This window comes from Euprymna scolopes, chromosome 29, assembly GCF_053919585.1.
Source record: "Euprymna scolopes isolate OS-2025 chromosome 29, ASM5391958v1, whole genome shotgun sequence".
NCBI classification, from domain to species: Eukaryota; Metazoa; Mollusca; class Cephalopoda; order Sepiida; family Sepiolidae; genus Euprymna; species Euprymna scolopes.
Window position 1 is genome coordinate 37,776,453 of NC_136510.1, and position 26,607 is coordinate 37,803,059.

The window sequence follows — 26,607 nt, forward strand, 5'->3', positions numbered from 1 at the left end:
TGTAAGATGGTCAAGATCATGCAATTTGGAATATAGACTTTTGTTGTTTATTCATTATATGCTCTATAATTACATTGCGCTTCTTAAATAAGGATTGGTATATATAAAAAGGAAATATAAGTAAATAAAAAATATTTCCACAGAAATATTAGAATGTATGTATGTATGTCTGTATGTATGTATGTATGTATGTCTGTGTGCTAGTATGTATACATCTGTCTATGTATACATGCATCTATCTATCATGTATGTATGTATGTATGTATGTATGTATCCGTCTATGTCTCTATCTATCTTTCCTTTCTTTCTTTGCAAGACTTTCATGCACAATGTCGGGTACATGTTTAAATGTAACAACATTTATTTTTGTAGTTTAATGGTCTTATATCTTATTTCTCACTTAGCATAGGATTCTGTACAATTTAATTAACCAAAATTTGATGGATTTTATTATTATTTTAAAGGAGGGTTTCCAAATACACAATATCATATGACGAATACACCCCAATCAAGAAGGCAGACATCGGATTCATCTGGTAAATTCTGTCTTATTTCTTATTGTTTTATTCATTTATTTTATTTCATGTGAGATTTTTTATGAAAATAAAATACTTTTACATAAGAAATTGTTAATATTTTTTTATTGGTAATCTTGATGTTAGTCTCCAGAATTGCATGAAATATTTTCTTCATGAATGCAAGCTTTCTTTCAAATTACTAGTTATACAAGTAAGGGAAAATGTCTTCATTGTAACAGTATTCTTAGTTGGAATAAGTATTTTCAGAAAGAAACTAAAGTAAAATTAATTATATTCATCTAAAGAACATGGTTAAAGAATAAAAAGGAAGAAACTACTAGACAGAATCAAATATCGATTTATCACATGTTTTTCTAGTTAGATCAAGTTTCCAAAATAAAACAAACTAAATTTTATATATTATATTTATCATTCAGCATGGAATCCTCTATGAATTCGATTAATCCAAATTCTTTTGTTTCATATTGTTTGGATTTTTCAGACTACTGTTCTCATCTGGAATGTTATTATTCAATTTTACCTCAATATTAGAAAAATTAGAATTCCACAAAATCTTTATTATATACATACCTGTTGGGTTAAAAAAATTATACAATTCATCCAGTATTTTTGTTTTTATAAAATCAAATCAAATTTCATTAGTAAACAATTTCTAGCTAATATTATTATAATTATTTTTTTACAAGGGAGTCACAACTTATCAAAGCCTAAAAGCCACTCAAGGATACGGATTAATGAGTTACAGTGATCTCTGAGACAAGAGATCTTGTATTTAATTGGTGGTGGAAACTGATTAAGATTTGATTATTTAAGGGGACTGTTCAACAAGAACTTGTTGACATTAAATTTGAAGACGATCCTGTTGTAATTAATTGGGCCCAGGATGAAACCTTGAGACTTGGCAGCATTGGTACTTTATACTTAGGACATCTGCTCATCGACAACTATTTGTATAAACCTATCGAAGAGAAAGGATTTGATAGGTGAGAAAATATTTTCAGATATACCATAGTTGGAAACCTTGTGAAGTAGACCTTTATACTAAACCCTCTCAAATGCCTTTGATATGTCAAGAGTTATTGGTCTAGAGAGGAAAGCCCCATCAATAGATTCACTGAGCCTATGTGAAATTCCAGTCAGTACATCAGCTGTAAATCTTACAGGACCGAAGCCATATTGTTTACTACTGAGGAGCTTGTTTCTGTTGAGGTGGTTCAAAATTTCTCTATTCAACACAGATTCAAACAACTTACTCATGACTAGGACTATGACAACAGAATATTCTTTTCATTGTTTTGTCTCTCAAGTATATATCCGACACAGACACAGTTAATCAATCGAGAACCACATCACTCTATATAAAAGCATATAAGATATCAACGGATACACACTCAATAGTCAAAACAATGAAAAGAATATGCTGTTGTCCTAGCTCTAGTGATGCCCTATTAGAAAAAAGGAGAATAAAAAAAAAAAAAAAAAAAAAAAAGAACAGAGCTCAGTTGAATAAACAAGTTTTCAGTGAATTTTTGCTTTCTTGTCGGCATACTTGTTTGAAGTCTGATATCTTTCCCTGGTTGAAATGCAAAATGTTTCGGCCGAATGCATTGATCAGCCGGCGACATGAATGATCTAAGGGAGTGGATTACACTCAACTTAAATATTTCTAGAACAATCTCTACCTCTTTTCTATTGTCCTTGGTGAGCAGAGTTCATGTTTTTTTCTTTTTGATGCATTTCTCCAGTTGAATAGTCAACTATGTAAAGCAACTGAATGAATACTTCATCAGACTTGAAATTGCATTCATAAAAAGGAAATGTTCGTATTGTAGGTGACCGGTCAGGCATAATAAATGTAACATTACTGACCAATGATTCAACCGCTTTGTGTCTTTACTTATCAAGCTGTCCAAGTAAGTCTGACGTCAACGTCATTGTTGTTGTTGTTACTACACTGGATGCTGTTTGAAGCGACAAATTCCGTTACAGCTGTTAATGTTAGCCTTACTCATGACACACAGAAGACTAATCGGTATGTACTGAGACGCAGAAGATCAATCTCCAGTATTTTTAAATACTGAGCAAACTAATGATGTTTTCCAAGGTGTTGGGAAGAATTTTTCCTTTGGGCATCGATTGAACATTTTTGTAAGAATGGGTGCTAGTTCAAGTTGCAGCTTTTTGAGTGCTACGACTGGAATATTGTCAGGACCAGTTGTTTTGCTGGCATCAAGATTCCTGATGAGTGCGACAGCATCATGAACAGTATGTGAACGTCGCTCAGATTATTTTCAGTCTTGGGAGGAAATTTGGGAGGTAGGGCATCCTGGTCGCATAGGGTTGAGTTTGATACAAAGTTCTTGACAAAACGTTTTGCTTTGTCAGTTGCGCACAAAATAATCCCAGACTCATTGATGATGGTCAGGATAGAGGATGTGCATCTGTTCACAACCTTGTTTGTTATTTGCCAAAACTAATGAGAACTAAGCCTCTGTTCTTCTACTTAGGACTTGATGAACTGAACATATGACTCTCTTGTGTTTTCTATAACCCTTTTGCAGTGATTACTGGCAATTCTGAAGATTTTAGTTTCAAAACATCTGTTACACTTAAAGCAATTGTAGTAGTGATTCCTATGTGCAATGGTGGCAGCACAATTAGGGGTATACCATCACTAGCTGTTTGGTTTTTGTTAGAATTCCTTGAAATGTGGGGAGCTATTTATGCCGATGGTTAACCAATCAGTTAGGTTGGATGCTTTAGTGGACACATTCTTTTTAAACATAGAGCATCGGCATAGTTCTGATAGGAATGATCAGAAACCGTCCTAGTCAGCCATCAATACACTATTAGATGGAAAGGGATACTTTGGGTTTTTTCATACTTTGCTTTTATATTTATTAAGACAACCGAGTGATCAGACTATCCTAGCTGTAACAGCATAAGGAACTCTTTAATGTATCGAGTTACTTCCCTTTGAGCACTGCTTGTAGTTATATTAGTCAGCTCATGACAATAAATGAGTCCACATTACAATCGATCCTGGCTCTACTGCCTTCATTAACTAACCCACAATATTATACTAGCAGAGACAGAACTAAGGATGAGGACAGTTCAGGGCATCTTGTTAGAAAAAGATCTAGAAGACTTGCAAATTGTCTGTCAGCATCAGGTACCCGAGTGGATTTACTAACAATCTATGTTGTCATAAGCAAGGAAGAAATCATGACAAAACTTCTCTTCGTCATATATTCTGTTTGAATGGGCTAGCCATTCAACATTGTGAACATTGAAATTTCCACAAATGTGAATGTTGGCTGAAGGATGAGCAAACAGGGTATGATCAGTTTGCTTAACGATACTCTCAAAGATAGCCAGTCCATCATTGCAGGGACGGTGGAGGGCAAATATAAATGCTATGCTGTAAGTATTCCTCTAAAGCACATGTAGGTATATCTTGTGGTCCTTGGAGATGTCCCTGCCACAGGGAAAAAATATCCTTTATGGAGGTACATATTTCATATTCATGGTGATCTTGCTTGTTGGGTTTGAATGTAAAGTTAGAATATCCTTTGATAGAAAAATCGGCTAAGGAAGCAGTTGAGTTAATTTCAGTTTTACACAAGAACAACAGGACTGGTTTGCTCTCCCGTAATCAGATTTCAGCCACTGAAAGGTTGGAACATAGACCCCTGATGTTAGAGAAGACATTGTAGTGGAGGTCTATGTTGGAAGTTGTAGATCTGAGTTTTCTCTTGTTTTGTTTGTTGGAATTATTCATAGTTAGTTTGGGGAGTTTGTGGAGGTGGTCAACAGAGTTGTTTAGAGCAAGGCTAAGTAGAAGTGAGAGAGAAAGATAGAGAAACACTTTTTACAAAGAGCTAATTATAAGGGAGATAACCAGTGACAATTTTAAGAAAATGACAGACCAGACATTTCGGCATTACAATGTGTTTTTTTTTTTTTTTGTGATTTAAAAAAATACTTGATGAATCTGTAATTATTGGTGTAACACAATAAACTTTTTGTGCCATTTTGTTTATTTTCTTTTTGCGAGCAGTCTTTAATGTTGGGGTAAAATCATATAAGTGAGACTAAGCTTTTTTCTTTTAACAACTTTTATATTTGTATAAAGAACTTGGTATAAGAATAAGAAGGAAGAAATCACTAGGTATAATCAAGTATCAATGTTTTTTTTATGGATACCGCTCCTAACAAGGCATGAAGCCACTTGATGTAAGGAGCTGAATAAAGAAACTACTATGCTAAAGAGTAAAAATTACTGGTTGGTAATATATAGTTCTCAAAGTTCTTCAATGTCACATTCTAAAGTTATTATATGTCTTGGCCTTGCAGGTCGGTAAAAATTAAAGCAAGCACAGCAGTATGATTAAGAAAATTTGCATTAACAAAAGTATGTTGCAGAAGTACACATCATGATTCTGGGGCCATAACTGTCATGAATTGCTGCAATGACGTTTAAGTTTAACCACCAATAGCAATGGCCAAGAACACATTGCCTGAAAGTACTTCTTTTAAACTCCTCGGCCTAATGTTTACAGGGAATATGAACTGGAATAGATACATTGAGAGCATTGCCAAGGCTGCTGCAAGGAAGGTTGGCTCCCTCTACCGTGCTAGAAAACTACTTACACCTGAAAGTATCCTGTTCGTCTATAAGGCCACCATTCGCCCATGTATGGAGTACTGTTGTCACATCTGGGCTGGTGCATCTGCTGCTTGTCGCCAACCTGATAGGTCCTGAACTGTCATCTTGGCTTCAGCCTCTGTCCCATCGACGAGATGTTGTATCCCTCTTCCTGTTCTACAAATATTTTAATGGTGAATGCTCTGACGAACTGCAAACACTTGTACCTCCTCGACGTAATTACCCCCGACAAACCCGACAAGCTACTAAGTCTCATCCCTTTACAGTAGAGATCCCTAGGTGCAAGAAAGCCTTTTACTCCAATAGTTTCTTCCCCAGAACTGCAGGTCTTTGGAACTCCCTTCCGGGATTCTGCTTTCCCAACTGTACTGATATGCAGAAGTTTAAGTGTAATGTGAACAAACATCTTTCTACTCATCTCCCTTCATAATGCCCCTGCAAATTAAGTCCCTGATAGTAGCCCCCTGCTTCAAAGTGGCACTGTGCCTTGTTTGGGGTGAAAATTGAATTAAAAAAAAAAAACTGTATTTATTGTCTCTGTGTATGTCCATTATTTCTGAAATGGGTAGGTCAACTTACCCATAAGATGATCTACGCATTTCAAAAATAATGGCTTTAGAGTAGCACTTACAGCATAGCATTTATATTTGCCCTCTACCATGTCCACAATGATAGGATAGCTATCTTCGAGAGTATCATTAAGCAAATTAATCATACCATCCTTCTGCCAACATTCACGTGGAGTTCAGTGTTCACAATGTTGAATCGCTAGTTCACTGAAACAAAATGGATGACAAAAGGAGTTTATGCCACAATTTCTCCCTCGCTTATGACCTAACAAAGATTGTTAACAAATCCACTCAGGTACTTGATGCTGATGGACAATTTGCAAGTCTTCTAGATCATTTTCTAACAAGATGCCCTGAACTGCCCTCGTCTTCAATTCTGTCTGCATAACAATACTATAAGATGATATAATCATATATTAAACTTCCCTTCTGAATTAAGAATTTAAAGATAGTACATGTATCTGAAATTTCAGGTTCAGTATTGACTTGTTCTCTATTCTAAGCATATCACACTCATTATTTAATTTGAAAATTCTAGAAACCAGATATATTAAGTCCTGTAGACCTTCTCTTTGTAAACAAAAAAAACAAACTTTTAAGACTTAATGTGGTTTCTATTTGAGTCTTTCTCCATTTAAATTTTTTTCCCCTTTGCCATTTTTCTTTTTTGTGTGCCCCACCATATTTTCATTTCATATTAATTTTTTAAATTGTAATTGCACCTCCATTTAGTTCCATTTTAAATTCATTATGTTAACATTTGGTCTATATTATATTGGTCTATTATAAACTTTTGTACCCCCCAAAAGATATTCAAATATTTGTTATCTATAGATTCCCATGTAAAGATAACAGCAATTCTCACCCTTTTGTCAGAAACTTCGCTCATGAAATGTGGAGGACTAAAAGACAAAATAAGGGAAATAAGGGATTTGTCACAGGAATTGCTATTTAGGTCTAACTCCAAAAATCATATTGACTTCATTTTTTTATATTAAATTAATTTTAGATTTATCAATGGCGTTTACAATAAAATTTCATTAATTGAATGCTAATTGGTTTCTTTTGTTTCATTTTTAAGGAAACTTTGGAAATTTTGAGAACCCTATGACAAATCCGTCTTTAAGAAGAGAATTACCAACTTCATCAGGTAAAATTCTTGCATAAGAATCATACAGCATAAGAATAATGATGCTGTATTTTTATTAACTAATTTTTATTTCAAAGATATTTTTATGAAATTCAGTTATTAAATTATGAATTCCATGTGGTTAATAGGGATCTGGTTGAAAATATTGTAAGCAATAACTTTAATGTCAAACTTTTAAATATTTTTTATTTATGCTTTTAAAAAATAAAATATTTAATCAGTTAATTTTAAAGAAGTGATTTATTTATTTATTTATATATTATTATAAATAATAATAATAATAATAATAATAATAATAATAATAATAATAATAATAATAATGGCTGCAAAAATGCAATGACTAATGATAATAAAAATGGCTGAAATATTAAGGAAAACCCTTGAATGCGGAGAATACTACAAGTATTCAATATAATGAAGAAGTGTTACAGGGAATGAAGAACACTGAAACTGCACATCTACAAGTTCTACACCTCCATCACGCATCCCCTCCCATTGTCTCATCACCGCCCCCCCCTCCCAAAAAGTGATACCAAAGAGTTGAGAAGGGTCAAGGAGGATGGAAAGACCGAGGAGAGAGTGCTGAACAGACCTCCACTGGACAAGCACAAAGAGAACATGGATCTTTGGGAGGCTTAGTGCCACTCAAATTCCAGTATAGACCAATGGCTAATACCAGCAAGAAATCAATAGTAAGATGCTGTTGTGATGACGCAAATTTATTTGCAAATGCTATTGAAGGAGGTGGAGAGAGCTGGACGTCTGGGGAGACTTGTCACTCAGTTTCCAGAGAACAGCACAGGTTTCCAATCAGATCTTTGATGATTTGTGTGAAAGCTCCGTATGAGGCAATGATAATAATAAGGAATTCACTGTTGGATACAATTTTCGATAACATATTAAAATTTAACAGTAGAAAGACCAAATGAGTGTGAAATTATTTTTAATAAATTTTGCTATTTATTAAAAATAAAATTTAGATAATTTTCTTCAGTTTTCCAATAGTAAAATATTCATATTCGTCTATGCCATATAAGAAGAAGAAAAAAAAAAGACAGTAAAAACAAAAAAACAATTTCCTGAAGATGAATATTTTATTATTCAAAAATTTGAAAAAAAAAAAAAAAAATTTTTTTATTTTGTTTAATAAATATTGATATTTATTAAAAACAATTTCACACTCCTCTGGCCTTTCTAACCGTTAAATCTTGAAGAAGAAGAAGAAGAAGAAGAAGAAGAAGAAGAAGAAGAAGAAGAAGAAGAAGAAGAAGAAGGAGGAGGAGGAGGAGGAGGAGGAGGAGGAGGCGGCGGCGGCTGATGAAAAGGCCGAGAATTGAAAGCACTCGCCAGACCTCCGTTGTTTGAGTGAAAAAAGAACTGTGACCTTGGGGAGGTTTATTGCCATCCAAATTCCAGGAGATCGCTGGCAATGAGAAATCAATGTAGAGGGTTGTTGCGATAATGCAAATTCATCTGCAAAGTCTATCAAAAGAGGTGGAGAGTACTGGAAATCTGGGGAGACTTGTTATCACTCAGACTGCAGAGAACATCACAAGTTGTTCTCAAAGAGAAATCTTTGATGATGGCTTGTGTGACATAATAATATGTGAGTAAATAATAATATCAACAAAACTATTGCATATATATATAGAAATATATATAGAAATATATAAAAATATATATAGAAATATATAAAAATATATATAAAAATATATATAGAAATATATATAAAAATATATATAAAAATATATATAAAAAATATATATAAAATATATATAAAAATATATATAAAAATATATATATAAATATAAAAAAAATATATAAAAATATATATAAAAAATATATATAGAAATATATATAAAAATATATATATAAAAATATATATAAAAATATATATAAAATATATATATAAAAATATACATAAATATATATATAAAAATATATATAAAAATATATATAAAAATATATATAAAAATATATATATATAAATATATATATAAAAATATATATAAAAATATATATAAAAATATATATAAAAAATAAGACAATAAAAATTACAATTACCTTCCTTGAAAATTGATGCATACCTAGAAAGTTTTGGGACATTTTTTTTTTTTCATTAAAATCTATTTAATAATAATAATAAGAATAAAAATAATAATAATAATAATAATAATAATAATAATAATAATAATAATAATAATAATAATCTGACTGTACCCATTGAAAAAAATTGATTATTCAAAAATCAAATCATGTCATTGTGTCAATTAAAAGAGTACAATTTTACAATCCACAGATATACGAAAAAGTGGTCAAAAAACAAATGTATAACAAATAAATGTTATCAAAAGCAAGATGTTACTCTTCTACCTATCTGGATAAGTTTTTGTGGTTTTACTTAACATTAAAAATGTTTTTTTGGTCTGAACAACAAATAGTGTCTAGCGTTAGGTGATAACAAGAAAAATAGACACAAAGTGACAGCTAAAGATTTGAAGTTTCGATATTGACTTAGAAATAAAAATAAAAACAAAATACTGTCAGAAACCCACCCAATATATGTTACCGTGACAGTAATATCTGTAGCAGATGAAAATTGCAACAAACACAAGCAGAAGCAAATTCTCACGGTTGGAGATTTTTTAATACATGTCCTTTTCACCCTTACTTTTATTTTAACCATACTTAGTTGTGAAGGCCTAGTGAGGTGAGTGGGTCAGAAAATAAATTATCATTATCTCTTCATACTTTGATTTTAAGTGTACGTTTGGCAATGTTATGAAGGCCTCCTTACCAACATTATTCGCCTGTCAGAAATACTTAAATATTACAAAATTATTTTTAAGAAAACTTTAATTGTAAAAAAAAACAAAAAAAAAACGTTGCCATATTTCTTTGGGAAGACATCACATAATAACAAGGGAAGCAACTCAGTTATGCTAAAAACAAAGCAAAATCTACCATTAAAATCTACCATTAAAATATACAATTAAAATCTACCATTAAAATATATCATTAAAACATACCATTAAAATATATCATTAAAATATACAATTAAAAAAGATTGGCAATAGTTCCATATCATTTACCTCCCTTTGGAACTCTTCTGTGTTTTACTTTTTTGGCTAAACATGTTCTTACTAATTTTCATAAAAAAATGTTTGCTTTAATAATTTTCTACCTTATCATTTTTCATAATTTTTGGATATATTCATGATTGTAACATGACAATTAAGTACTGACCATTGGTTTGCCTTGAAATTCAATATCAAAAATGTCGCATTTTGCTATTATAGTGTAGTTGCCCCAATTCTTTCATTTTCTGTTTATAAAATCTTAACACATTTTTATTTTATTTTCAAGGTAACATTGAACATGTACACAATCCTACGGGAAGTTCTTTTGTAAGAAAAAAGGCTCCAGCTCCATTTGGTAAATGTTTTGCTAATCATCTGTTTTTATATTTTTTGGTTTATTTTATTTATTCTCTATGTTTTATAAATAGTATTATGATGTGATGTTGATCTGCACTATTTTGGTTGTAGATTAACTTTTAGGGGATTACTTATTAGTAACCCTTAATACAATAATTAATTGTAGAACCATGGAATAAATAACAAAACTTCTTTTTAATGTGTTATTACTGGAACACTAAGCATGAATAAAACACATGAAGCTGAATTCTCATGGTATCAAACAAGGAGTGTTAAGGTGCCTCCAAAATGGCTGTGCTTTGCTCTGTTTATTTACAATAATAAAACACTTGGGAAAAAACCGGCTACCAAGGAATTTATCAACACGGAAAGTCACAAATTTTTTACTGCGCGTGAAGATGACCACAACAATTCATCTTGTGGTCATGAGGTGGAGGGGGGCATGTATAGGTATAGGAGTTATCTGTCTCTGATAATACAAGGCAGCCAGAGTGATCTCCCCTGGACAGAGGGGCAACCACAGTGACTTCCCCTGATTTCAGCATGGGCGCAGCCATTTGCATTTTGTATTAAGTTTACCACATTTCGGAAGGGTACAATATCCCGCTCGATTTAACTCTTACACCTACAAAGCAACAACTTTATGGCAACCTACCTACCATATCTACTACCATCAGTGAGTGATGACATGGGCGCACAAGCATAGGATGACCTAGATCCCTGTGTATCCAGTAAATTGCATGCCAACTGTGATCCTGCTAGCAGCTAAGGGAAGACAGGGAAATCTGGAGAGAAAGAAAACCGGCTACACCCTCTGGTTGTAAAGGGCTAAATCCCATTAGGATTAGTGGTGTAAGGGAGGTAACTCTGCATAATAGATTACACTTAAAAACAAAACAATGAAAGAATTTATTTAGGCAGCAGAAAGTTAAAGGTTGAATCATGACCAGGGTGAGAAAAGGAGAAGTAGAAAATTCTTTTGGCATGTCGGTCAGGTAGCCATTCTTTGTGGAGTTCCAGCAATTATCTTCAGTGAAAACCGTCAATACCAGAATGTCCAGTAAGACGATTAAAAAGGAGAGAGTCTGTCTTTGTTGCTTGCTGGGTTCTCTCTGCTCACTGACTGAAATTCCCAAAGAGGCTGAAATAGTTCCTTACGGGGACGGATGAATCAATGTGCTCTGCCAGCTGATTGGTCAGTGTATGACCAAATAACATAGCAGGGGGCAAATAACATAGCAAGGTTCGTGATCTGGCACCCGTTAATAAGACAGGATTCCTCCAGTGTCATCCGTGAATTGAAGTCCATATTTTATGGAAGGGGGCCACCTGAAGAGATCCTCACAAACAATGACACAGCCTTCTGCAGTGGGGAGTTCAGACATTTCGTAGACAAGTGGGGGATCCAGCTCAGACACAGATGTGCATATGTACCAAGTGGCAACGGCATAGCAGAGCGGTGCCATTGAAGCATGAAGAGGATCATGGCAAGAAAACAATGCACGATCGCAGAGGCGGTCTATAGATATGAGGGGTGTGCAATAAATAATGCTCCTGACCCACTTCCCATAGCAGTAGAGCAACGAAACTTGGCACAGTTATTAGTCTTTCTCTACATAGGAACCACCCAGAGTTATGCATTTTTCCCATCGTTTGATGCAGCTCTGGAGACCGTTTTTGTAGAATACCCCAGGTTGGTCCTCGAACCACAACGTGACTTCAGAAGTCAAGGCTGCATCATCTGGGAAACACAAATGCACGGAAAATCACAAGTGCAAGGAGCCCAACCAGATAGATTTGTAACATTATAAACTAGTACAAATTTTTAACTTCTTTTATTTAGGTTTTTATTATCCTTGGCAACACCTGGTGGTTTTGTTAGTAGTTAAAAATTCTTGCATTTTCTTTCAATAAAATGTCAATGCATTTTTATTTTATTTTGAACGGAACCTTAAACAGGTAAAGAATCCTATGGGAAATCACTCTGCAAGAAAAGCATCTCCCGCACAATTTGTTACTCATCTCTTTAACTATTTTTTGGTTTATTTCAATAATTCTTTTTTTTTTTTTTTTTTTTTCATTACATTTTCACCCCAAACAAGGCACATTGCCACTCAGGTGTAGGGGGCTACTATCAGGGTCAGCAACTACTGGGGCACTATGTAGGGATTTGGGCAGCAAGATGTCGGTTCACGTTGCACTTGAACTTCTGCATGTCAGTACAGTAAGGGAAGCAGGATCCTGGAATGGAATTCCAGAGTCTAGCGGTTCTGGGGAAGAAACTACTGGAGTAGAAAGATCTTGTACATCTAGGGATCTCTGCTGTGTGGGGGTGGGATTTAGCTGCCTGTCGGGTTTGTCGAGGGTGTCTGCATTGTGGGGGCACAAGTATCTGCAGTTCGTCAGAGAATTCACCATTAAAATACTTGTAGAACAAGCAGAGGGATGCAACGTTTCGTCGATGGGACAGAGGCTGAAGCTTAGATGCCAGTTCAGGGCCTATCAGATTGGCGACTCTTTTTTGAAACTTGTCTAGGAGCGAGAGACTAGTAGTAGACGCACCAGCCCAGATGTGACAACAATACTCCATACATGGGCGAATGGTGGCCTTATAGAGATACAGGATACTTTCAGGTGTCAGTAGTTTTCTAGCACGGTAGAGAGAGCCTACCTTTTTTGCAGCGGCCCTGGCAATGTTTTCAATATAATTGTTCCAGCTCATGTTTCCTGTGAACGTTAGGCCAAGCAGTTTGAAAGATGTACTCTCAGACAGGGAGTAACTGGCCATTGCTATTGGTGGCAGAGAAGGTTTCTTGTAGTTATTGAAGGAAACCAGTTTGGTCTTGGCAGCATTGAATGTGATCATCCATTTATGTTCCCATTCCACTACAGATTGGAGGTCATCCTCTAGTGTTTTTGCCATTTCTTTAGATATGTATTCATTTGTTTTCCTGTCATGCTTGTTATAGAGTGTAGTGTCATCTCAGAGGCAGTTTTGTCGGGGAGGTCATTAATAAATATCAGGAACAGTAGAGGTCCAAGAATAGACCCCTGAGGCACTCCCGCATTTATATCACACTGTTTAGATGTTCGACCGTCGAGGACAACCTGAAGTTTTCTCTTATCTAAGAAGGATTTAATTATGCTAAGTATTCTACCAGTGATACCGTATGATTTAATTTTCCTGAGGAGACCCTTGTGCCATACCCTGTCAAAAGCCTTAGATATATCTAGAGCTACCGCTCTGCCCTCCCCCGCTTTGTCCAGTGAATGGTATATACGTTCGGAGATTACAGTTTTATATGTGATTACAGTTTTATATGTGTTTACAGTTTTATATGTGATTTACAAAAAAAAAAAAATTAAACATTAAAGAACTTACTTAATTTTGTGATATTCTTGCCCAAAGAAATAAATAGATAAAAGCTGGATTGACATTTTTTAGTAATTTTATTGTTTGAATTGATCAGACTATTGTTCTCATCTTGAGTGTTATTTGTGCAACGTTTTGGTCGGATTGGCCTTCGACCGTCTTCAGGCATATCGGTTGTTGTTTGGAAAAGAAAAGAGAAAAATTAATGGCTCCATAGAATTTTCGTATTCTGTGAGTTAGTCTCTATTTTATGGTTATGGTTTAGTATTTATGAACCAACATGCCTGAAGATGGTCGAAGGCCAATTCGACCGAAACATTGCACAAATAACACTTCAAAATGAGAACAATAGTCCAATTAATACAAGTAAGAAAAACAATGAGATCTCATCTAAATAATTCAGAACTTAAAGTATTTTTTTGTTTTCATTTTCAGAAGTGTTATTGTAGTGAGGACTCACCCATACACAATATATGAAATATACCGAGAGATACCACTCGGGACGTCTCTCGTAGTACGCCAGATTGTCATTAAGTACTACAACTCTTGTTCTCTATGTATTCTGTCTTGTTGTAAATACAAATAAACTGTACTCCAGAAGTCGGTTCTGCTTGCATAACAAACATCTTACTCGAATTGACCCCTTTTGAATATGCTCACTAGTTTTGGTGTAAAAAATTAACCTGTGTAAAGCATTACAACACTGTTAAGTGAACGAACTAGTAGTAGTAGTAGTAATAGTAATAGTAGTAGTAGTAGTAGTAGTAGTAGTAGTTTTTGTGGTTGTTGAACATCACTAATTCATTCATTTGGAATGAATTGGATAATTATTGTTGGCATTCGTTTCCTTGATATCTTTCTGGCTAGAATTCTTTCTAGAATGACATTGGGTACATATTGGGAAGAACAATGTTGCAACTATCCCTAGCTGAAAGAGTTTTTTCGGAACGAACCGGGTTTGACCTTTTTACATCCAGTTTGTTAGTCTATTGGGCCATGTCGTTAACCACAGCCGCTGCTACCTCCCTGCTACTGCTGCTACTGCTGCTGCTGCTGCTGCTGCTGCTATTGTTGTTGCATTGATGATAATAACAAAAACAATAACGGTATGATATGAAAAGTTTTTAAGTTCAGAATGAATTCTTAAAATAATTGCTTTGTATTTATAAGCATGCAAGATGTTGACAGTGATCAGTTCTTCATTTTTATAATGAAAGGCATCTTGTATCCTTAAAAGTACAAAAAGTGCAGAAAGAATAATCCACCCTCTGCAGCATATAACGTGAAGACAAGAGGAAATTAGAGTGAAAAATACATAGAAGATAAAAATCTATTCGTTAATATTATTTTTTAAACGCTATATTTTTTTTTACACAAGTCATTAGTGGTGAATGCTCACTGACAATAAGTGGTGTTTCCTAAAGTCTCAGTGATAACAAGTCTCCCCAGATTTCCAACACTCAACATCGCTTTCAGTAACCATGCCAAATCACTTTGCCTTATCGCAACAACTGTTTAATATTAATTTCTTATTAGTGACAGCGATTGGTCCTCTGTGGAATTTGAGTTCAATAAGTTTCCCCAATGTTCCAGCAGTTTTTGCACTCCAGTGGAAGTCTGGTTGGTACTCTATCCCATCGTTCTTTTCATCTTTAATCCTTCATGCCAGTTTTGTGTGGTTTATCCCATAAGGGTTTCATTTTTCTCTCCAGATATGGTCAACTATACCTGATTTTTCAATCTCTCCACTATAACGGCTTTTCAATCTTCTTCTAACCGTAATTTTAGTGGATGACACGTTTCACCTTTGTATAGTTTTCTACATGGGATTTCATATACACAGTTCTTAGTCATGATTTTCTTCTGTAGGGGGAACTTGACTCTCACAAGCTGTTTCCGGAGAGTTTGAATCACTCTTGAATACTGTCCTGATGTCATATAGATTACATATTTGTTAAAATTTTTCAGCCAAGCCCATCATGTATGGTATACAAACTGTGGTGAATTTCAGATTGATGTCCTTTTGTGTCTGGTCCAGATTTCTTGGAGCTGATTTAATGCTCTCTGAATAGTTGTATCCATGGAGGGTTTCTCTTAAACTGTCCATCTCTGCTTGATATGCATTGCTGTTACTAAATATTGCTTTTGCTCTGTGTTGTAGGCAATGGACGATTCTTTCTTTACATTAGATAGATGGTGTGAGTTGAAATTCAGGTATTGTCCAGTGAAAGTTGGCTTTCGGTATAAAGATGGCATAAACCCTTGACCTGTGCTGGAAATCATTGAACTGTATAATTAGACGGATAGTGTTCACATGATTTAGTAATGTTTGATGGGATCAGAGTATGAATGTCATTCACATATTGCAACTATATTGTTGGCTTCAATAGTGTTGATCCTAATGCCATTTCCTCAAAGTATTCCATGTATGCATTGGCCAATACCAGGGACAGTGGTGATCCCATCGCCAGACCTTCTTCTACTGATATATATCAGATCCCATCATGAAGTATGTAGTTTCTACACAGAAAGTCAACATCTTCATTATATTGTCAATTGGGATGCAAGTGCATTCCTTCAGAGAGGCATCAGAAGTCAGCTTGTCCCGCACCACTGTAAGAGTCTCATCAGTGGGTACTTTCATGAACAGACTCGCTACATCTAGATTTACCATCTGGTTGGAAGTAATGGGAGCATTGTTTATTGTTTCCACAAAGTGAGTTGAATTCTTGACATATGATGGACATTTGCCAATGACAAGCACTCGAGAATTCAAAGCCTCCAAAACCGAACCTCTTAAAGGAAGAAGTATTGGCTATAAAGTCCCTATGCAGTGACAGTGATATCATAATACTACCAGCAGACAAAGGCAATACTACAGTCTTAATGCATAGAACAGAATATTCCAGGAAATTGGCAGATTTAATAGAATCTGGTGTCTACTGTAAAGTGAAAAAGAATCCGACCCTGAAAATGGAAAGGAAGCTGTCACAGATCTGCAGTAAGAACAAGAATCTAATACCATCTGAAATTGCAGACAGCTAGTATTACAGCAAGCTACCACATCTATATGATCTCCTTAAGATTCATCAGTATTCCATTAAGGCCCTTTGTCAGTGCCAGAGGTTCAGCATACCATTCATTGAGCCGATTCCTGATAGATATAATCATCCTAATTATCGGCAAATCTCTATCATACATCAAGAATTTACTTTGTGGAAATAATTCATTCCAACCAGATTGTGAGTCTAGATGTAGTGAGTCTGTTCACAAAAGTACCCACTGATGAGACTGACAGACTGAAGGAACGCATCCTATAATATTGTGGGTAATTTAATGAAGGCACTAAAGACAGGATCGATTGTAATGTTGACTCGTTTATTGTCATGAGCTAACTAATATAAATACAAGGAGTGCTCAAGGGGAAGTAACTCGATACATTAAAGAGTTCCTTATGCTGTTACATCCCTTTTGTTGAGAAAAAGGTGTTTATTGTGTCTTTTAAAAATGTTTATGCTTGTTTTGTCTCTTAAATTATTATTTTGTTTATTTATTATCTACTTGAATAATATAAAACTCTTGTATTTTGAGGGAGGGGGCTCACTGTGTTATTTTGGGTCAGTCTTCGTTCAGTATCTCTGGCTGCTGGTTCCACTCAACCAGTTGCCCTGGGTTGTCTGATGGGATGTATCCATTATTGTTATTGGACAGAGTGCTGACTTCTAGTGGCTCAGTGTGTTGTGGGGACAGTTGTGATAATAAATACAATTATTTCAGAATTTAGAATGAAGAATCAGTTTTACATATGAATATAAGGTAATATGATCAACCATTTTCTGGACTGAGTATTAAGGGCATTGTAATATTGGGAGTAATTAATGAAGACACTAGAAACAGGATCGATTCTAATGTGGACTCCTTTATTGTCATGAGTTAACTAATAGAAATACAAGGAGTGCTCAAGGGAAAGTAATTCGATACATTAAAGAGTACTTTATACTCGTACACATCCCAATTGACAATATGATGAAAATATTGAACTTCTGTGTAGAAACTACTTACTTCGTGATGGGACCTGATATATATCGGCAGGAAGAAGATCTGGCGATGGGATTACCATCTCAAAAATTCAGAAACGTAAAAAAAATGTGTTTGAATATTCTGCTGAATATTCTGACTTGAGATGAGACTCGGAAATGTAACTCACTTTTTATTTTAAATTAGTAGGACAATCCGGCGTCACCCAGGTTCCTAATTTCATTTACAGAAAAGAAAATTAAAAATTAAACTAAATAAATTGCTTATTTTTGTGATATTTTTGTGTATAGAAATAAATAAACATCAAGTTTATCAATTTTATTATTAGAATTATTGAAGCTCAAAATACAAATTATTATTATTTACTCACTAGGAGTTCTCACACAGGTCATCATCAGAAATTGCTCACTGACAACAACCAGTGATGTTCCCTGGAGTCTGGGTGACAATAAGTCTTCCTAGATTTCCAGTACTCTCCCCCTCCTTCGATAGCATTCATAAATGAATTTGCATTATCGCAACAATCACTTGCCATTGACTTCTTGCTGGCAATGATCATTGGTCATCATTGGAATTTGGGTTGCAATAAACATCCTCAATGTCCCAGTCTCCTTCACACTCGCTCAGTGGAGGTCTGGTTTGTGCTTTCTCTCCTTGGTCTTTCGATTTGTTGATTATTTGGTGTGGTGTTAGTTGATGCTGACACTATAATTTTTTTCTTTTTTTTTTTTGGTGGTGGTGATGGTGATATGGGGTAGTTAAGTTACAATTTTGTGGTTTATTATTATTATTATTATTATTATTGAAATTTAGAATGAAAAATATTATACCTAATATTATATAATAAGCACTTAATTTTAAGAAATGAATAGTTTAACAGCCAAAATAAAGAAATGCTGAAACTTTATTTTAAAATTAGCAGGGCAATCAGGCATCACCCAGGTTCCTAATTTCGTTTACAGAAAAGAAAATTAAAAATTAAACTGAATAATTTGCTTAATTTTGTGATACTTTTCTGTATATAAATAAATTAATAAAGTGTTAGCATTTAGGTAAGTAGGGGAACGTGTCTTAACTCTTTAACAATGTTCAGTGTTACTAGATCAGACTGTCTGAAGATATTGGTTTCTTGACCAAAAATGCACCAAACATTGATGTCATTGTTTTTTTCCTTTCCCTTTGCAAAACTCAATCATGTTCTGCAAAGTCAAAAACAAAAACAATAATTTTCTTCTACAAATCAATCAAACCAAGTACCATGATTAAATATTTGAAGATACAAAGAACTTGAATCATAAAAAAAAAAAATTTCTAAAATAACTGGATTTGACATTAAATAACCCCAAAACAGTTGATATGCCGTAAGACAAAACAACCAAACCTATCTAACAGTATTCTTAACCAGAATAAGTATATTCAGAAAAAAACTGAAGCAAAATAAATTATATTCATTTAAAGAACATGATGTGATGGAAGCAATTGCTAATCATCAATTTCCTAAATGCATTGTGATTTAGATTAAACTTCGAAAATCTAAATGACTAAATTTTAATGAGGTGCTTTCAATAAGTTTCCAGACTTTTTTTATACAGGCATTTAAAATTGTCATAGACTTGAAAATTCAGTATATTATTGCTATATATCACATGAAACGACTGGCCAATTTTTATGATTTCAGGTTCAAATGAACAGCTACAGAAGGAATACTAAAGCTTGATTGTCACAGCTGGTTAATTTCAAAAAATGCAATCCGGACGTGAGGACACTTTAGAAGAATGACGTGCAATAAAATTCCATTTTAAACTTGGAAAAATGCCACAGAAACGTATGGAATGCTTCAGACTGATTTTGGACCATCTTGCATGAATCGAGCATGTTTTTGAATGGCGTAAAAGAATAAAAAAAGGCAGAGAGTCTGTGAGGGATGAGGAGAGGTGTGGAAGGAGTAAGAAAGTCAGATTGGCCAAATAAAGAATTTCATGGATAAGGACCATCATGTGCCTATAGAGACAATAAGTATACAGTTTGATGTCAGTGTGGTAAATATACACACACATTCGTGATGCGAAAGATTTGCGTGAATGCACCAATCCATAGCTCCATCCTTGTCACAGACTATTTGACCAAGATAGGCATCAAGACAGTTCCTCACCCTCCCTAGAGTCCAGACCTTGCTCCCTGTGACTTTTGGTTATTCCCTTAGCTCAAGAAAAACCGTAGAGACTGTCGTTATGAGACAATTGAGGAGATGAAAGAGGCTGTGAAGAGGGTCACGCTCATACAAGAGGACTTCCATAAGACCTTCCAAAATTTGTTGTTGGACCTGTACAACAAGTGCATTGCAGTTGGAGGAGATTACTTAGAAGGAGACTAGAGATTCATATGTGTACTATCTATAAAAGTGCCCATCTGAAAAAAGTTTGAAAACTTATTGGAGACACCTTGTGTATATTAAATTAATTTTAGATTTTAAATTTATTATTGAGCAGAGATTTTTCTCTGGTCTAAATGTTCATGGATTTTTTTTGTTGTTGTTTTTGTTTCATTTTAAAGGAATTCTTGGATGTGTAGAGAACCCCATGAGAAGTTTTTCTCCAAATCGAAACCCATCAGATTCAATTGGTAAATTCTTTGTTATTTTTACAGTTTTTTTTTTTTTTTAAATAAACTTTACTAGAAGAATACCCATCCCAGGACAGGTAAAAATAATTCTCTTAACAGAAATGTTTTGTATCATATTTGTCTCCTAATAATAACTTAAAATGTTTCATCAAGTGGAGTTTCCATAATTTTCTATCTGTGACTCCCATAAAAGATACCCTGTGTGTTTAAATGACTGCTTGTTTCTAATTATTGTCTAAATTGGGAGGAAGGTTTATTAGATATTTATAATCTAATATATAAACGACTATATGTCTGTCAGCCCGTCTCCAAATTTTCAAACTCTATATCGTTCAAAACTAAAAGTCGCTGAGTAGCACTAGGGGCCTCAAATGACTGAATTTTTTATGGGTTGTTCTTTTATGGGTCGTTAGCTGGTTAAAATTGTTTTTTAAGGGATCAAAAATGGGTCGAAATTGAAAAAAAGCATTAAACATTTTGTACATTTATCTTAGTTTATTTTTAATTTTTAATTGATTCATATGCATGTCACATTGGTACAGTGGTAAAGTCACCAGCTTTGAATGCTACAGTTTCGGTTTCGATTCTAGCTGATGGCACCTAAATACATTTTTTTTTTTTCACTTTTAAATCATGACTCTATAATAATATTTACGAAATATGGACAAATTAAATATCATATTCAAGCATATTTTACGCCTGGGCAAAGCTCCCTACCCCTCCCTGCTAGTATACAATAATTATGTTATCAAAGAGTAAATCTTTAACAAAGAAAAATTTATCAAGATAAGAAAAGCTCAACACTATTAAAAGGAGCAAACAATAAAATTAAAATGAAAGATGTGGAATAAAAGTTTTATATAACTTTATTATATGGTCAGAACAATAAGGAAAAGTTAACGGGAAAATTAAAAAAAAAAAACTCTTTAGGCCATGGCATTTCAAAGCTAAATGCTTCTCATCAGAATAGGAGAAGGGCCAGAATTATACAAAATGCAAATTTGCTGTTTCTGTCTCCTCTCCTTTTTTCTCCAATTTCTCAATCTTCGCTATTTTTTTTTCTTCTATTTTTGGCTCTTCTTTAGTGTTTCCTATTATTTCATAGTGACCTATATATATATATTTTTTTTTTTTTTAATATTACCTACATATATACTACTCCTCCTATTTACCCTTATATGTTGTACTTACTTTTAATTATTATTCACCATTTTATCCTATTCCTTCATTCTCATTTCATTTTTAAATGTTATTAAGCCAGTTTTTTGCATTTTGTATGATTCTGATGAGAAGCATTTAGCCGAGTTCTGCCAACAACGATATATATATATATATATATATATATATATATATATATATATATATATATATATCCCATCTATGGGAAATTGTGGATGCCTTTGGAAAGACAAAGGTTAAGGAAGTAAACCTTGACAAAATCCGGTTTGGAGTCTCGAGAAGCAGATGGTTTTTCAATCCAACCATATTGGCTTGCCTTTCCATCGGACTTTATCTGCTATGCCGTGAGGGGAACTTTTATGACTGGGTAAACCTAGGTCTCCTAATCACCTGGCCAGGTCTGCATATGGAGAGGCAACCCCAGCGTCGACTGTATAACCACAGCAGATGCTGCAGTGCATGAGATGTCACAAGACAAAAGGTTACCATCATAATCATCATCATCATCATCCTCCTCATCATCATCATATATATGTATAATTATTTAATTATGAATATTTAATTATTATCAAAACGATGAGAAATAAATCCTATTTATGTCAAATTGGTGGACAACCATAGTCAGCCACTATAACAGTATTCAACAGAAAAGAACTTGTATCTATAGCTTAGATTAGGTATCTTATATTGTTTCGTATAAAAGGGCCTGGTTGAAAGAAGGCTATAAATAATTATTTAATAATAAATATATAATCATTATCTAAATGTGTACATGTTTGATAATTGTGGAATCATCAGTGTAGAAGTAACTGTTAAACAGGTTGTACGATTCAAACCCTGGAACAAGAGTCACCTTTAACTCAATTCCAAATACTCTAACCAATGAGGGCATTTCCAACCATTACATGGCATGATAAGAAATAAATCCTATTTATGTCAAGCAGGTAGGCAATCATAGTCAGCCGCCATAGCAGTGTTCACAAAAGAGAGATCGCATTTATAGTTTAGATTAAACGACTTATTATTTCTTGTTAAAGTGGCTGGATGAAAAGGGACTAAAAAATAATTATTTAATAAAAAATATTTAATTATTATCTATGTATGGAATAATTCATGTTGACACACCGGTTCCTGTTAGATCATCAAAGTTAAGCAACACTGAGCCTGGTCAGTACTAAAATGGGTGACCATTTGAAAATACCAGGTGCTGTATGTGCTCTCCACATTGTTTCCGGTCGTCTAGCACTTCTCTTTGCCAATGGACTCAAGCAGTGCTGATTCAGGAGATTGCTGCAAAATTACAAGGGGTACCCATTGTTTCTTGAGACTAAACGAAGGCATCAAGCATATGTATACATTTCATCTTTAAAGAATCGTTAGTGTAGAGAGTTACTGATGTTCTGTAATTTCCTAATTAAATTTACTGTTTTTATTGCAGATCTTAGTCAAATGCCTAATGTGGCATTTTATGAAAACAGGATTCCTGCTGCACCAAACAGTAAGTCACATGTTTCATTTTTAATTTAATTGAAACATGTTCTGCTTTTTAAATATTATATTACTAGCTGTACCCTGCCACACGTTGCTGTGGCTCAATTTGGTGTAATGGAAAATTCTAATAAAAAGTGAAAATGCATGTTTCTTATATTCTTAGTACAGCAATCCACTCCAAAAAGTAAAAAAAAAAATATTGCATTAAGGCTGCTAACAAAGCAAATCCATCCTATGAGAGTTGTTCCAAAACTAAGGCCTCCTATTTTTTAATTCAAGAACTAAAATGTTGAAGAGCTATGAAAACAGGAGAGGTATCATTAAAACAAGTGACCTTTTGTGATCTAGAATTTATTTTTCTACATAGCACATTCTCACTGCACTTTTGCCAGCCTCTTTTGATGCCTCAATTGTAAGTGTCTGGAGTTTGTTGCTCACATCTCTGTTGCCACTCTGAAATTAACGAACCCATCTCTTAATTGTGCTGACATCAACTCCATTGGCTTCATAAACATTTAACAGGTGCCGGTGAATGTTGATCAGTTAAATTTTTTTCTGCATGGAGGAATTCAATGATGCATCTCTGCTCCTGACACACATCCAGGGTTGCTTCTTAGAGTCTCACCATCAATATCTATAACAGACAGATGAAACTCTCAGGTCATGAATGCATAAATTCAGTCATCATAATAATTTACATCATAAATTTACAATTTTCTCTGATCAATTTGAATGGAACAAAAAATAGGAGGCATTACTTTTGGAACGTCCCTCATATTTCTCATACAATGTTCTTTCTGCAAACTGACTCCCAAAATATTGCTCCCTCTATATATCTCCCTCGAAGACCACTGTCAAAGTATGGTGTTCTGACTTCTCATCCATATCCAATATGTGATATCCAATATATGGAGAGAGTTTAAAGACTGGCTACTTACAGATGCAGGGTTTATATGTTGCAATATTTTTTTATATAAATGAAGGGTATGATTAAAGAAAACTGGAAGATTCTACTCATAGGCATTGGCAATAGGAACTGACTAATCAAATGGAGCCACGTTCTGTAGAAACCAATCAGAAACCGGAATCTTTCCATAAAATTATTGGATCTTTCAGAATTCCTACACGTAATTTTTCGCGTCCACATGAAAAAGATCTTTGCTCTCTGTCTGCAAAATTTTAAAGTTCAATACTTATACAGATCAGTTAATCACCGAAAACTGCTCTGTAATTAAATATGGCTTTCAATTCAAAACAATCAGATCTGCACTATGAACGCTGACTCAAAAAGCTTAACCTTTCTCTCTTGAGCGTCAACGATTACTCAATGATCTCATTTTTGCCTAGAAGCTCCTCAATACACATTATGATAAACCTCGGAACCTATTTATCACTCCTGCACCAGAAAGAAGTCTATGCAGACACTAGAAGAAACTATTTCACTGCCAATTTCAATTGAACTAGAAGAAAATTGCTTTCCCAACCAAGATCACTGGACTTTGGAATAGATTTCCATGAGAGATAATAAAGGTGCCAACAATGCAACAATATGAGGTGGGCTACTGTATCCTTTTTTCGGTGTAAATTTCTAGGGATCATCAGTTATTTACCTTGAAAAACTGTTTTCTAAACATGTTCTATCTGGAAAGCATGTGTTGAATTGGAATTTATCAAATCCAGTCATACTAAAAATAAATATCAAATAGAAATCTTTTCTGATTATTTTTTTTACAAAAGAATTTGTATACATTAATGACAAGCACATAGATATTTGAAACTGATACTAGTTGTTAAACAGGTTACACTGGCGATAAAAATTAACACTATTTTTAAGTAACTTATATGCAGTCACTGAATCTAAAGCATTTTCTTTTTTTCACAAGATATTCTCGAATTATTACAAAAAGATAAAAATATTGTATCTATGAAAACTTTGTATTTATTTTATAGAATTTTGATTCCCAATATAAGTCCATTAAAACTTTGTGTTAGATCTAACTCAACCAAATATTTGATCCCAGTGTAAGACAGTTGAAAACTAATGTCAGAATCTAAACTCAACCAAAATTTTTATCACTAGTGTAACTCAGTTAAAAACTAAAGCCAGATCTAATGCTACAAAATTTTTGATCCCCATGTAGAAGTCACTTAAATCTAGTTTCAGATCTAACTGAACCAAAACTTTTGATCTCCAGTGTTGGTTAAATAAACACTTGTGTCAGATCTAACTCAAAAACGTTTTGATCCTCTGTGTAAGTCAGTTAAAAACTAGTGTTAGATGTGACTCAACCACAGTTTTGATCAATTAAAACTAGTGTCAAATCTAACTCAAACAAAACTTTTTGATCTCCGTTGTTTGTTAATTAAAAAATGGTGTCAGATCTAAATAAAAAATATTTGGATTCTCTGCATAAATCAGTTGAAAACTGGTGTTAGATTCAACTCTACAAAAATCTTGATCTCCAGTGTAAGTAAGTTAAACAAGTATCAGATCTAACTCAACTAAACTTTTGTTAACTTGTATAAGTTAAAAATTAATGTCAGATCTAACTCAACTAAGGCTGACTGGGATAGCTTCCGTACATTTATATCTGATCTACCTCTGCATTCCATGTTTAAAAAGGATGTGTCCTCTATAGTATTAGACCTAACTGAGTGGTTAATTGTAGGTATTGACCATTTCATACCCTCTAAAAAGTTTCAGCAAAAACCTAACAGCCAGCCATGGTTCTCTCCAGAATGTGCTGCTGCCATTGCGCACAGAAATCACTTTTTCCACTGCTTCAAACGTAATAGATGTATGGAAACTAAAGCCGTTTTCAGGACTGCCAGCAACCATTGTAAGAAAGTAATAAGGAACGCAAGAGAGTTGTATGCTCAATCTGTTAAGTCCAAAGTAGCTGAGCAGCGGCTTGGTTCCCACCAGTTTTGGCAAATAGCAAACAGAATCCTGAACAGAAGCGTGTGCTCCATCCCAACTATTATCAATGGACCTGAGGTAATCTCGTCAGCATCAGACAAAGCCAAACTCTTTGTCAAGAACTTTGCAGCTAATTCTACCCTTTGCGACCAAGACCGCCAACCCCCAATATTTCCTCCTGTATCAGAAAACACGCTATGTGATATACGTATATCTGTACGTGATGTTGCCAAGCTAATCAAAAACCTTGATTCCAGTAAAGCAACTGGCCCTGATGGTATTCCAATTATAGTACTCAAAAAACTTCAACCTGAACTAGCGCCCATACTTACAAAACTATTTAAACGTTGTCTTAAGGAGAATAGTTTCCCATCTCCCTGGAAAATCTCATCAGTATGCCCTGTATTTAAGAATTCAGGTGATCGCTCATCCCCCTCTCAGTACAGGCCAATAAGTCTCCTGTGCGTCATGAGTAAGTTGCTAGAATCTGTGTTAAATACAGAAGTAATCAAACATCTCAACAAAAATAACCTTCTTAGTGACACTCAATATGGTTTCCGTTCTGCTAGATCTACAGCAGATGTCCTTACAGTTATATCGCATAGGATTAGCAAATCTCT

At 34.2% G+C, this 26,607-nt stretch overlaps 1 protein-coding gene across 6 annotated transcripts in view; it reads left to right on the top strand.

The window, feature by feature from the left end:
* LOC145252596 (uncharacterized) overlaps nucleotides 1-26,607 on the top strand; it is a 109,358-nt gene that overhangs the window by 59,660 nt on the left and 23,091 nt on the right. For 4 of the 6 annotated variants that reach the window (XR_013863625.1, XM_080112279.1, XM_080112281.1 and 1 more), the window contains 5 exons: nucleotides 465-536; nucleotides 6,859-6,927; nucleotides 10,294-10,362; nucleotides 20,329-20,397; nucleotides 23,015-23,074. Coding sequence is in view for 5 of the 6 variants with exons in the window: in XM_080112279.1 (XP_079968405.1) it covers nucleotides 465-536; nucleotides 6,859-6,927; nucleotides 10,294-10,362; nucleotides 20,329-20,397; nucleotides 23,015-23,074 (339 nt within the window). In the remaining variant the exon portion in view is untranslated. The remainder of the gene's footprint in view (nucleotides 1-464; nucleotides 537-6,858; nucleotides 6,928-10,293; nucleotides 10,363-20,328; nucleotides 20,398-23,014; nucleotides 23,075-26,607) is intronic. The other 2 variants (XM_080112282.1, XM_080112280.1) reach the window with 2 other exon arrangements.